This window comes from Paralichthys olivaceus, chromosome 4, assembly GCF_024713975.1.
Source record: "Paralichthys olivaceus isolate ysfri-2021 chromosome 4, ASM2471397v2, whole genome shotgun sequence".
NCBI classification, from domain to species: Eukaryota; Metazoa; Chordata; class Actinopteri; order Pleuronectiformes; family Paralichthyidae; genus Paralichthys; species Paralichthys olivaceus.
The window spans coordinates 15329693-15343810 of record NC_091096.1 but is presented as its reverse complement, the minus strand read 5'-3'; the positions used below and the strand labels follow the sequence as shown (position 1 = coordinate 15343810).

Genomic DNA, 14118 nt, shown 5'->3' with positions numbered 1-14118 from the left:
GAGGAGCGAGCGCGAGCTGAGGAGCGAGACAGAGCGTGAGTGAAAGCGAGCTGATGAACGCAGATCCAGACCATGGACCCAGCATGTGAAAACCTCCCACCTCCATTTGTGCAATTATGTAGCTGTCATCTCTACTCGGATCAGCACTCTAAAAAGCACTGAGAGGAATTAACGAGAAACTCCTTTCGCCTCTCACCTTGATCACAGGCCAACTACATCCTCGGATGGATTACATACGAGGTACATCTTTAAAACGTCTCTGGTCAAATTCCCACAGAAACGCAAGTTAAGAAAGAAAACATATAAGAAACTGACAACAAGTCGGGTTCAACAGATCAGATGATGTCTGTTTCACTGTTGGCAGCACCTCACACCAACTGTACAGTTGTTAGCGAGTGTGACACCTCAGTTCAGTTGGAGAATTCAGGGTTTAATGCACATTTGGCCAAACCGCAACGGAAGCATGTGTGTGTATGGGGGAATAGGATGGAGCGCGCCTGTTAGACCACAACAGGACATTAAAAATGAGTTTAACCACACCTATCCTTTGTGTGTGTGTGTGTGTGTGTATCTGTGTGTGTGTGTGTGTATCTATATCTGTGTGTGTGTGTATCTGTATCTGTGTGTGTGTGTGTGTGTGTGTTTGTGTGTGAGTGAGTGTGAGTGTGAGTGTGAGTGTGTGTGTGTGTGTGTGTGTGTGTGTGTGTGTGTGTGTGTGTGTGTGTGTGTGTGTGTGTGTGTGTGTGTGTGGGAGAGAGGGAGAGAGAAATAACAAAAAACTCTTAGGGGGGCTTTGTCACACATGTGCGTCTTGAAGTGCTTCAACCGTGGCACCTACAGAGGCCGATTGCAACTCGTCCCCAAGGTATGACCTCAGATGTCCCTCAACACCACTGAAATAGCAAAAAAGCAGTTTATCGGACTCTAAGATCAAATGTCGTTCTCTACACGTTACTTTCGTACAGTGACAACACAAACCCCAGAGTGAGCTGAGTTTAATTTTGGTACTTCCTCTAAATGGTTGACGCCAGCCTGCGCCACAGCGTGAGAAGAAGCATGAAGAGGAAGAGAGTGGAAAAGAACTCTTAACTTGATATCATGTCTTCAGCTGCAGCCGTTATTGAACGCAACCGTCCTTAAATCAGAGGGATCGAGCTTCAGAACGGACAGATTAGAGCCACAGTTCTTGCTTCATTGGCTTAATTAGCGAGTGATTTTTACTTTTGAAGTGCTAAGTGACTGGCCTGTGCTGCTCGTGATCACAGTCATCTTGCACATAATTGACTGGACAGCCACCATCTTCACAGGGTGGCAATACACAGATGTCTGATTAACCGTCACCAAGATGAAGTCTGTGTCATCTTGACCAAAGTGTGTATTAATGTCTCTCTATGGCTCAGTCTCTTTAATTTTATTCATCCGTACAGAAACACTGATGTACTTCCTGCTGGGTTATGTACTAAAGCGTGTGTATGTGTGCAGTGTATGTGTGTTTTATGTGTGTGTGCGGTCCCATTCATCTGGCTCCACATGCACCCACTCAGTCGCACAAAGGGCCAGCCATGAGAATAAGGGAGTGGGGAAACTGAAGAGGCAGCTGCCTCTTTGCCAATGTGAGTTCGACACTGGAACTAAGAGGGTCCAATACAAAACACACACGTGCATCCATATGCATCACGCTCGTGCATAAGCAGTCGTGTCTCATAGGGTGTTAAGTCATATTGTGCCTATGTCTGCGCTTATAATGTGACAGAAAAACGGTACTGATAGAGAATCATGTAAAATTGTCTACAGGAAAACATACAATAACACACACACACACCCTGGGTTGTTAACATCAACTTATACATGCTCACACTTTACACATGCCAGCAGACACACACACACACACACACACACCGGCAGTCACACACACTGTTGTTCTTGTTTTCTGTCAGACGGTCTCATTTTCTCTCACCGCTAGCGGTCGTTTACTCTTCAGATTGTTGAAATTGAGCTTTTTAGACTTTTCATTTCCAAACAACAAAAACCTCGCTCTCAAATTAAACAAAGATCAGCGAAGGGAAATTGCCCAGGAAGACATCTGCGACTCATTTTCCCCTGGAGTATATGATTAGGAAATTCATTTATGTCTAACGTATAATTCCTGCCCGTCTTTCAAGTGGGATCGTCCACACAGTGCCCTGTGTTCTACCCCGTGGAAGAAGGAAGGAGAAGTAAGGGGAAAAACAGCCTGCGGCATTGGGTTAGAAACAAAGACTATGTTGCTCACAAGAATGCTCCACTCTCAATTTTTTTTAATGACGTTGCTAGGATTTCGCCCCACCGGTTTTTTGAGGGAGAAATGGGTGCTGCACTTGGCCCTCTGTAGTTAAGGGAACGCAGATCTGGTGGCAACCCCAAGGCAGGGTCTTTGTCTGGAAGAACCACATGTGTTTAACTCTGATGGCCAAATGATGGGTCCCATCCCTCTGTGGTCTTGCTACCCGTAATTAGACGTTTTTACACGACTCACTGGCTGTTGCAGGGCACATGTAGCCTTAACTGACAGTGACAGAGGTGGAGGGTGAGGTCCTCTCCAGTGGATGCCTTCATTGTGTGACTGCCAAACAAACAGCGGCGATTCTCAAGGCGAAAACAGTCGTCTGTTTGAGTATCTGTTAATGACTCAGACTGGTGAGCTCATAAAATATTCTACCACAGGAAGAGCAGATGAGACAGAAACACTGGAAATGAGCACGAGGTGAAAATGGATTCCCGTAGTTCTTAATTAGGCTACACCATCATGGACAGCAGGATCTCCAAGATTCATTAAACTCTTGTAACAGGTTTAATAACATATAGCTGTGCCTTTGGCTCAGATACTATTCAGGGGTAGAGGTATATTTAATATCTTTCTTTCTCTTTTAGGAAATGGATATGGGAACCACCGCAACTCGCCTGGTCTGCTGGTCTCTCCGGGCGGCATGAACAAGAACATGCAGGCAAAGTCTCCCCCGCCCATGAACTTGGGCATGAACAATCGCAAACCCGACCTACGTGTGCTCATCCCTCCCGGCGCCAAGAACAACATGCCCTCCATCGTGAGTAATCTTACTTACCATCGTTCCCTCCTTTGACCACCCTCTCTTCCCTGTTGTATCTTTTAGGTTACTGTGGTTTATTTCCTCTCTCGTCCTCTATGCTGCTTCCAGCTCTTTGTATCAGACTTGGGTCGATGAGGTTAACTTTAGGCACATTTCTTGTTTCCTCATGTGCCTCTGCAGCTTCTTGAATCAGCAACTGTCCTCTTCAAAATGTCCTTTTCCCCAAGACTGATATATTTCATCAGCTGTATCTGTTTGTGAATGTTCGTACTTAAACTACAGACCCCAATATTACCTTCTCCTCGCTTTCTGATAAAGTTTTTTAGTGCGTAATAGTTAGCATCCTGTTTTTTCACACTAGTTCTGTTCCCTTGTTCCAACAGCAGCTCCATCCCTAGATTCACCAGTATTTCTCTATTCTCACTCACTAATTTGATTTTATCACCCTCCGCTTTTAATGCCATCAGTCTGAGGATGTTGATCTGCTTTTGGTAAGTTGGACTGCCACTCAAATTTAGAAATCAAAACCTCCCTAGTAGGGCCTTGACAGTCTGAAACTGGTCAATGTCGTTCTAAAGAGCATAATGTGCCTTGTAGAATGAAGAGCAGTCACCTGAGTCTAACATCTTAATGATTGTCACAGTCACATACAGGATGTCATAGGCAAGTGGTTCCGACTTCACTGTAACTTTAACCTTTATTGTTGCTGACTGCGCTGAAGACGCCAATGTCACATGACATTTTGTGAGGGCACATACTGCCATCCAGTGGTGCATCAGAGTAAAATCAGCCTGGCCTCTTTTTTTTGCCTCAGCCTTCATCAATCCTTTCTTCCCACCGCTCCCTGTATCAATACACCTCTGTATGACGTTACATGCTCACAGTTTTATTTATCAGAATATAGAAATGAACATCAACAAAAAATGTCACTTTGATTTTGCACCAAACCTCAGTTAGATTCAGCACCAACCATCCCCTCTGCCACAGTAAAGAGCCTCTCCCTTGCCGTCGCTACCCTGTGTTGCTGTGGAGACTGATGGTGTTACTATAGCGACAGTGCGCCCTCGGAAAGGGTGGTAAATGATAGGGTTGGCAGGGTTCAGCCGTGCCGCACGTCAAGTGATTAATTTCCCCAGAATTGGCATCACATTCATTTTCTCAGCATCTGTTGAGTGGAAGAAAGAAATGGAAAAGAAAAAAAAACTTTCTGGGCTTATTGCAGTTTTTTGTTTGTTTTGTCTGGGAGGTGATTTCATGTTCTCATGCTATTTCCATCTCTCTTTTCTCTCTGTGCCTTCTCTTTATCTGTCTCAGAACCAGAGAATAAACAACTCTCAGTCGGCTCAGTCACTGGCCACCCCTGTGGTATCAGTAGCAACTCCCACTCTACCAGGACAAGGCATGGGTGGTTACCCATCTGCCATCTCTACTTCTTATGGTACCGGTACGTATCTTATCACCGTCAGCATCAAGTTCTTATTTTTCCATCAACGCAGGATTATTCTAATTACCTTGTGTATTTTAGATAATGTAATGTGTTTTAATTCAGAACAAAACCCATATATTCCCAACAATTCCGGGTTTTACGTCAGTTAAAATGTATGTGATGCTTTTAGAAAATCTTTGAACTGTTATACAGCTTTATAACAGCAGAGGGTGCTATTGTCCCACTCACTAACACAGACCCAGCATTTGTCAGTGAGGCTCTCTGACCTTCCTTGAACAACCTATAATATTCCTCCTCCTCTTCATCCCCCCTGTGTGTTTGTACACAGAGTATTCCCTGAATAGTGCAGATCTGTCCTCCCTGTCCGGCTTCAACAGCGGCAGCTCCCTTCACCTTGGCTCGATGAGTGGGTGGCAACAGCAACACCTTCAGAACATGCAGCATTCAGGCCTCGGCCAGCTAGGGTGAGTGACAAGGTGTTGTGAAATGCACGATGGTCGTACATGAATCATCGCTAGAGATTCACCACACTCACAAATCTAAGAGTCGATGTTTTCAACCGGACTTGCAAGGTCCAACACAAATATGACACCTTGCTGTTTTCATGAGTTTGAATGCATGTGTCACATTTGCAGACTGACATTAAAAATCCCATATTTTCTTGCTCTGTAACTCTGTAACCCCTCTGTTTGCTTTCCTTCCAACAGAAATTGCTCTAGCTCTCACTTATGTCAGGGTTCAAATCTCTCCCTGCCCTCTGCTCAAAGCCTGCACATCAAGTCCGAACCTGTTTCTCCTCCTAGAGATCGCACCAGCAGCACATCGGGGGGCTACGGTGGTGGGGTACCACCTCCCCACAACACCTCGTCCCGCCAGGACTCGGGACGCTCCCCAGTTGATAGCCTGAGCAGCTGTAGCAGCTCCCACGAGGGCAGCGACCGCGACGAGCACAGGAATGAGTTCCACTCACCTCTGGGACTGTCCCGGCCTGCCCTGGATGAACGCGAGAGCCCCTCCATCAAGCGGGTGCGCCTGTCAGAAGGATGGGCGACATGATAGCTGTCCTCTCTCCCGTGCCCCGAGTTGCCCTGAGCCCCCCGACAACGCATCGTCACAGTGCCCCCAAAGTCAGCCCCCTCCTTTTCCTCCTCTCGCTCTACGTGACGAGTCACTCACCACCCAACCCCATGGCCTCCTTTTATCTCTTCCAACGCTGAAGGAAAGAAAAGGAACGACCCTTTTCGAAAAATCTGTTTGTAATTTCTTTTCCCTTTTGTTTTCTTTTTGCTGAGTGTGTGCGTGTGTGTGTGTGTGTGTGTGTGTGTGCTATACATATTGGCATTATATAAACCAGTGGGGTGTTGTAATGGGGGGTTTGGGAGGGTGGGCGTTGATTGGGATGGGATCAGGGGGGTATTTTTGTTGGGGAACTATGCATAAATTGTATTGTGTGTGGATAAAAAGAATCACGTATGCATATATCTTTACACGTGTGTGTATGTGTACATATATGCATATCAACAAATAAACAAAAAAATAGTCAGGTACTCTGTTTCATAAAACGTACTTACAATTTGCCTCAGCGATATATCAGTGACTAGAGACGAAAAAAAGAAAGAAAAAAAAACATTAACATGTGAGTGTGTCCAGTGGAAAACACCTTAGCACTTGAGTTGGACAAACAATACATGTGTACAGTGTCGGTTTCATTGCTATATACCTTCTCTGCAGTTCTCCCTTGCAAAAATGTGTGTTAACATTAGATGATGTCATGTTGCAGGTTCAACGTATTTATGTAAATAGAGGGTGACAGGGGGGGACGGGCATGGGTCGAGTTGCCAGACGTTACAAGGTTTATTTACTCACTAAATGAGGAGCTTTTATGCAACATTTGAAGGATTGTACAGGTAAACAGACAAATCTGATGCTAAACGTGTGGGACCTTCTGCAATTTTAGCGCTCCCCGTAAAGACAGGAGCTGCATGAGGACCACCCCATTGATCTAAGAGCTACGTTAGTGTAATCAAGAAAACTCTCGATCTAGTATTAACTATTCAGTATTAATAAACAAAAAAAAGGAAAAATAAAAAACAATTGTACGATACACTTGCTTATATTTTCATATGAAAGGAATACAATGCAAAGCATTTTTGTGGCTTTTTGTAGTTTCTATAAGCCAGAATGTGTTTTTGATAGCTTTGCTAATAAGAGATGGATAGTTCACCCAGAGGGGAAGTGACAGGGCCTCGGAGCCCTAAGCCATGAAAAACAGACTGAGATCCAATGCTTTGCTGAACTGTTTTATCTTTGTAGAGGTTTGTTTTTAAACGTGTATTTCTAATTATATATAATAACGGTAATATTAAGAATCTTTTAAAAAAAAAAATCTGTGAAATTAACATGCTTGTGTATAGCTTTCTAATATATAAATATATATAATGATTTTTTTTTTGTTGGTTTTCTTAGTGGAGTTTCTATGTGCAGTTGCACATTTTGTCTGGTTTGTTTCATTTGAGCCCTGAACAGTGCTGTTCGGGGGTGTACTTATAGTCTAACCTTAAAAAACCAGCCGGAGGGCGTTGCCAGAGATTGTGTGACGGAGCAGAGACGGGCCTGAATGCTGAAATAACAACCTGTTAGTGGAAAATGTCACGAGACTGGAACTGGGGATGACAGAAATGAACACTGACACACGATGTACATTATTGTCTCACTGATGAGGAAATATGACCGGGCCTCAGTCCAGATTCATTTTTATGCATCAGATATTTCATTCGTCACATTAATTATCTAATTCAATATATTTAATCTCATCAGACATGTTTTTGACATTATCGGTTTTCTCCTCCACCCCGATCTCAAGCGTGTGCTCAGGATGTTGCATGAGCACAGGGCCAATCGATACAGTTTTCTTTTTGAATCATCATTTTTTTTCTGTAACATGATTTTTGAAAGTGCATTGTGATAAATTATCCCCAATCATCAGTCTGTGTGGATTCCTCATGTTCCACTCTTCAGAGCAGGGTTCCACATCATGTACCACGTGTCACTGACGGCTCGGTTCAGACACACAGGGACAAATTGGCCACGCTGGTTTTGGGAGAAGCACAATTGTTTATTTTAGATAAAACAGCTGTTTTGATTTTCTCTTTTTTTAAACAACGAAACTAGCCACATATCTCTCTGCCTCCCACTCCCGTATCTGCTGTCACTTAAGTGTTATGATATTTCTATGTGCATAATTCATGCAGGTTCACTTTGTTGTTACTGTATACAGTCTGTGTAGTCAAAAAGGGGCAGAGCCTCTGTAACGGTGTTCTCTCTCTCTTCTCTCTCTTTTTTTAAAATTCAATACAAAAAGGCTGAGAAAAAAATATTCATATATATATAAACATGATGTTTCAGGCAGCATAAGTGTGGAGAAACCAAAGCCAGTGGCATTTTTTTTTGTGTTGTAAACTCAACTTTTATTTTCACATTCATTTATGGTTTTTTGCAAGCATTGAAACAACACAATAAAAAGAATTTGCTCAAATGTACAATTGGTTTCACAGTTGAATTTCAGTCAGATGCAGCGTTCAGTTGTCGAGCTGCACTGTCTTTTACTAAACCACAGTATTTTACCTGTTCTGTTGCTCATTGTCTCCCTGTGCATTGCAACGAAAGGTTTCTACAGAAAAAGAAATATTGTATTTACCATTTTTATTCACTTAAAATCAACAGAATCATTCAGGCCTGATCATGTGAAACCAGAAACACATTTACACACTTATTATTAATTAATGCCAACATGTCCTGATTGTTATGTAGTTTTGAATCAATTCTAACCAAAAACATGGAGAAAGCTTGTCTTTATATCTTTTTTTCTTTTGCTTTTTGTGTTTTGTTAAATCGGAAGCCATTCTTTTCCATCATCTGTTGATCAGTTGTTCTCTGTCATTCTATTATTACAGACTAAATGTTGGTACCTCAAATTTGACCCAAGCAGTACCTCAGCTGATGTTTTTGATAAGTCACCTGCAGCGCAAAGGGGAGACCATACACCTGTACAGCCATGTGTAGTAACATACCATTGCTTTAGGTCCCAGTATTCACATGGGATTCTCTGTTGCTCCATCGTGTTTGTGGTTTATTTAAGTTGTATTCAGAAGCTGAAAAGGATTTTTTTTTTTAAAATGAGTAATATGTTAAAATGCTTAAAAAAAGTCAGTCTGTAGTATCAATGTAGCTTGTATAAACCTGAAAATGGGGGAGGTTTGGAACTAATGTTTTCTGGAAACGCAAGAGCGGCTTTCAGCGGCAAAAGCTGGCCTTTGTCGCCACTTAAGACTAAGATGGTATTAAATTAAATCCACATCTCTGTAACTCAAGGGACTTGATTCAGCTGTATGTAGTGAAAACGTATGGGGATGAAATAAAAGTCTCCTCTGCTGGAGGGAAAGGCTATTTGTATTTTGCAGAGATTTCAGTAAAGTTACTGGCTTTCTTAGTTATCCTGATATGACTTGGTGTGATTTCATTGTGTTTGACTTGTTCCTGCATGCACTCCAGAAACAGTGGCTCCTGCAGACTCAAACAAATAAGACACATTCACGTCCATATTTATGCATGAAACTCTGCTTCGCGTCAGGATAACTGTATAAACTACATGACACTGAAACAATGACAATGGCATCATTTTCACATTTGCTTCTTTGCATTTACAATAAAACAAATCCGACACTTTGCCATAAATATTAATGCAAAAAAGGCTTTTATTTGACATTTAAAGCCGAGGTTTATCTCACTTAAATTTACAGAAGCATCATCTTTCTCAGTGATACATCATTCTACACACACAGTGCACATGGATCCTCAATTCACAATGAGAGAAAAAAAAACCCTGTATGTTCATCAGTAATCTACAAACACAGGGAGCTGCATATCCGAGGGATGTGAAAAATCCCCCTGAAGCACACATGAGAAGAAGAAAGAAAGAAAAGAGAACAATCACTAAAATCTCTCTTTTTCTTTCCTCACTGGTTTCTAATTGTTTTTAAAATTACATCGCCAGTGTCTGATTAAATTCTGACTCGTGAAAACACAACAATCAGTAACAACAGTTGTTGATTTTGTGTTGATGTGACTTCAGTGTGGCGATGCTAGAGATGAGCCCCCCCCCCCTTTGTGTTTCTCTTCTTCCCAACAACATAAACACAACACGTGTCATTTCCTTAACCTAAAAACCACCAGAGCTTTAATATGAAGGAGGACCAATAATCAAACGAAACCATTCCGATACTGAAATTCGAAACCGAGCTTTTGGAGCCTTTTATTCGTTTTGTCCCTTCACTGCAACTTATTTTATATAATAATCAGGATCTTTTATCTGACTTTTTTTTATTTCATCAGTTTTTTTCGTTAGAATTTGAAAAGATACGTCGCAGACTGTCGTTTTTAATTTTCTATTTTATTCACATCACGTAGTTAAATGTGCATCAAAGCTTTTAGGTTGAGATGCGTTCAAATGCTTTTTGGAAACTCTTGGAGCCACATCACTTCTTATTTAATCCAACAAATTAGATTAAATCAGTTTTTAAAAAGACGTTAAGATGAAGTACATTGAAACACGAACAAAAAAAACAGATATTTATGGCAATACAATGTAGAAAAGCATTTTTTTTTCGAAATTATGCAATTATACTTTCATTAAATTAATTGATCGTTTTGAATCTAAAAGTCTTATTAGGTGTGTATTTTCACTGTACTATATATATATAGCTTTATATAGATATAGTTATATAGATATAGTTATATAGAATGAAGTCGAAATTTTCTCCACAATGTCAAAAACAGAAAAGAAAAAGAAAAAAACTCATTGTATAATAAGGTTGTGTCATAAAGTTGCATTTTATAACATATTTAGTTTTATTATATAATATATATTTATTATATCTCACAAAAAGTCTTGTTGTTATCACAGCAACAAAAACGGAATAAGATTTTGAAATTCACATTAAATCCCAACTGTGGTGGTATTGGTCCAAACAATATCCATGGTGGTGTCTGTGAGTCTCCGCTGCTAAACACTGGATTTTTTTTGGGGGGGGGGGGGTTATTATTGTTGCTCTCACTTACATTCCTGCAGGGACTGAGGTCATATTTGAATTCTCGTGGGAAACTGTGCGTCCTCTCAGGTTTTAATTGAACTCCATGAAACCCTCCTCCTGCTTCATCACATTAAACCTGAGACCAGTGAATTAAAGGGTTTGTTCCAGGAGCCTGCGCTTATGAAGTCACTGTATATAAACACGACATGTTTATTATCCGTCAGAAACAATGGGACAGATGGTTCTCACAGATTCTCAGATGGTCAGACTGACGCAAACACACATTTGAACTGTCTGATCAACTGTTAAACACATAAAGACCTGAGGTAAATAATCAAAAGGTGCACGGTAAAACATCTTATACATAAATAATAAAATATATAAATATACATAAATATAGTGATAGCAATTAAATAAAGGTTAATGGCCTAAAGATAGTATCCATTTAATAAGTTAAGCATGAATGTTTTTCTTTAAATACAAATTAATTTGACAGTGTCTGTAAATTAAAACACACGTCAGTACTTCAGATACATCTTATCTATCTAACTTTCAATAACTTAAACCCATTCCTGGATTGTTCGTGCACACCTCACTTAAAGTAAATATGATTGGAGCATTGAATGTGGATGAGTGGACGGGGGGTGTTCAGGTGCACGTGCACTTCACTGACCGTGGAGGATGTTTTTCTCCCCATCATCGACGCTCTCCAAACTCGCCACTAGATGTCACCGTTTAGTCGTGTAGTCGACAAGGCTCCTAAACTTCATCCTCCTCTTCCTCACTGTCTGTCTCCAGCACCATTCATGGACATGGAGCAGACGTGAATAAGCCTCAGTGCGACACTCACTGCCTCACCAACATTTTCATATATTAGCTGATGAACAATGGAGATAATGTGGGGACTCTTCATCCCTCATCACTTACACAGCCTCCAGCTTTACGATTAGATTCTACTTGCAGTAATGAAAGAACAACACTAGTATCAATACTAATAATCATAATGATAATAAAATAAGATTAATAATAAGTGTAATTAGTATTATAGGAGAGGTAGTAGAGGATTTTTACAGTATTTGTTCCCTGTACTTTTCACTAGTTCACGGTGCAGACACCTCGCACACTCCAGCTGAAAGTATAGAACTAAAACAAGCTTCTTTGTCTTTGTTTCTACTGTTTAGTCCAGACTCGCAGGTTTCTGATACAAACTGCACATTTTAATTCATGATTCAATGTAGACTAGTCACATTTTTAGACTCCTTGATTATTTCTGAAAAGAAAATATACCGTACGTGCTGCATGGCCTCATTATGAAATTCCTATTTCATCGAATATAAATATGCTAAATAGAGCCCACATCTTACATTTGAAAGTAATAATAAAATAACTAATGTCGAACTCTTGTATTTTGTTTCTCTCTGTTTTCACATTACACGTTCTTGTCTTTTCCTATAATCCGTATAATAGGTGTTTTTTCCACGCGGCTGTATAATCACACCACACTATTATATTAAATTCAATTTACTGTATGATCGGGAGCAGATAATCCGGTGTCTATGAATTCTTCTGTCCAATACTCGATTCAACAGAGAACCACTCGGACTGTTGTTCCCTCTAACTCCCACCAATGACCTGTGTGTGAGATATTTAGAGTTTTTACATAATAAAATGTGAGTAAAGAGTAAAATGAAATGTCTGCCTTATCCAGAGAAAAGTGCTTTTAACGAATCACTCAATTGTAATTAATTTATTACATTGGTTTTGTTAGATCGTCCATAAACGAGCACATCGTGAAATTAAACTCTTTCTCATTGGAATAATTGTGGTTTCATTTAGTCAATAGTCAAAGTGTTATTTAAGAGGTGTGTTTTGTTTTTTTTTGAAATAGGAAGGTGTGTGTCACCTTCATATTTTAGGAGATGTGGCCATTACAAAGGCTGGGTGGAGAATTTAAGAGCATCCAAGAACATTAAGTAACATCCTAATATTTTGCTGCAGGTACCGAGTGGGCTAAACATTTCTTTTTAGCGTGGGGAGCTCAGGATAGGTGGAGTGACGGACTCCTGTGGCTTCTGAATGTCTTTACGCGCAGCCAGCCTGGCCACTGGTGTTCAGCCACGAGCAGTTTAAGACAGAGCAAGGTTCGATGACGAGGGGAGTAGCCTGCGTGGATCTGCTTCGGCAGAGGAAAAAAAAAGTTTGCCCTGCTGGAAAAACGTCCCACCAAACTTCATGGAGAGGTCGCGCGTAATGTCGAGCAATAACGCAACAGCAGCCTGAGTGGATTTTGGGTAATTAGAGGTGAGTTGAAACGTTTGGACTCAGGACAGGTTGACTTTGGTTTTGTGGAGACACACATACATGCAGCGAGGGCAGTTTCATATAAAAAAGAAAAAAAGATGTACTTGTAAATGTTGGAAATGTCTCTCTTCTATTTTCTTTGACGCGATGATTGGAAACACATCCTCCCTGCGCACTGCACTTGCATGCGCGCGCTAGCACCGGTGCGCGCGTGCACAGGCGCCGGGAAGACAGCCTGAGAAATCTTTGCCTTAAATGTCAGCGCAGCGTCACTGGATCTCTCACAAATAGCGCAGGAGACTTTTTTTGGTTTATTAGTTTTTTCCTCTCAGACTCAGACATTCTCCTGTGATGCGCCACGAGTCGCCTCGCGGCTGAAACACATCACCTCCTCCTCTCCTCTATTGTTTGCGCAGCACACAGCTCTTTGTTCATGCATGCTGTATATGCGTATTCAAAGCCTTTAGCGCATTTACATCACTCAGATTATCAGGGTAAATCTTAATTATTGACACGACAGAGATGCTGAAATCGCGGCTCTGTGCACATCAGCATCATATTCACCTACAGCCTGAATATGCAGTGTGAAATTTAAAGGTAATAAATGCCATCGCTGCAGCAGACTACGCACAAGGGCGTTACAATCTATCTTAAGAAGCAAAAATCATGCTAAACTGCCTCGTATACAAGCTCTATAAGCGAGAAAGTGTTTAAATGCAAATCTAGCCACTGAATATGCATCAATATTAAAAATAATACGCACACCAGAGCCAACGGCGTCGGAGAATTGAGAATGGCGGAGCGGGTCGTCTCATTACGCATGGGCGGTTTTTCCATGCAGGAGCCACGGTTCCCCTTCTCTTCATGGTCTCTCTTCTGTCCCGTTCACGTTAACGAAGCCTCTTTGGATGAAAAAAAACATACAAAAGACTTTATATGTTGGGCTTTCAAAACGGCAATCAAACACCCAAGAAACTGGCTAGGGGGAAATTACTCCGACTGCGGCAGGGCGGACTATGTAGCCTAGTAAGCGGGATTTGCATATTTTGATGCGCTAATTGCCTTGATGTATTTAAATATGGCTGCACGTAGCTGATATGCTTGTCTACGTCATTGAACGTGCCCTCGCTGTTAAACTAAAACGTGAATCCGGTTGAATGTAATGGATACGCCTGCAATTAGGCAAGGAGGAGGG

The 14118-nt window shown here is 41.3% G+C and overlaps 1 protein-coding gene and 1 long non-coding RNA gene across 17 annotated transcripts in view; one reads left to right on the top strand and one right to left on the bottom strand.

Annotated features, from left to right (window-relative positions):
• mef2cb (myocyte enhancer factor 2cb) overlaps positions 1-9032 on the top strand; it is a 72140-nt gene extending 63108 nt beyond the window's left edge. For 9 of the 16 annotated variants that reach the window (XM_069523897.1, XM_069523896.1, XM_069523894.1 and 6 more), the window contains 5 exons: positions 2911-3083; positions 3554-3577; positions 4401-4530; positions 4862-4997; positions 5241-9032. In XM_069523897.1, the coding sequence (XP_069379998.1) occupies positions 2911-3083; positions 3554-3577; positions 4401-4530; positions 4862-4997; positions 5241-5589 (812 nt within the window). In that variant the 3' untranslated portion in view covers positions 5590-9032. The remainder of the gene's footprint in view (positions 1-2910; positions 3084-3553; positions 3578-4400; positions 4531-4861; positions 4998-5240) is intronic. The other 7 variants (XM_069523902.1, XM_069523901.1, XM_069523891.1 and 4 more) reach the window with 1 other exon arrangement.
• Positions 9033-10630: 1598 nt separating this feature from the next.
• LOC138407488 (uncharacterized) lies at positions 10631-14090 on the bottom strand. The gene is made up of 2 exons (XR_011240906.1): positions 13687-14090; positions 10631-11410 (listed from the first exon to the last, which is right to left on the bottom strand). It is a non-coding gene; the product is annotated as an uncharacterized lncRNA (long non-coding RNA).
• Positions 14091-14118: the final 28 nt, after the last annotated feature.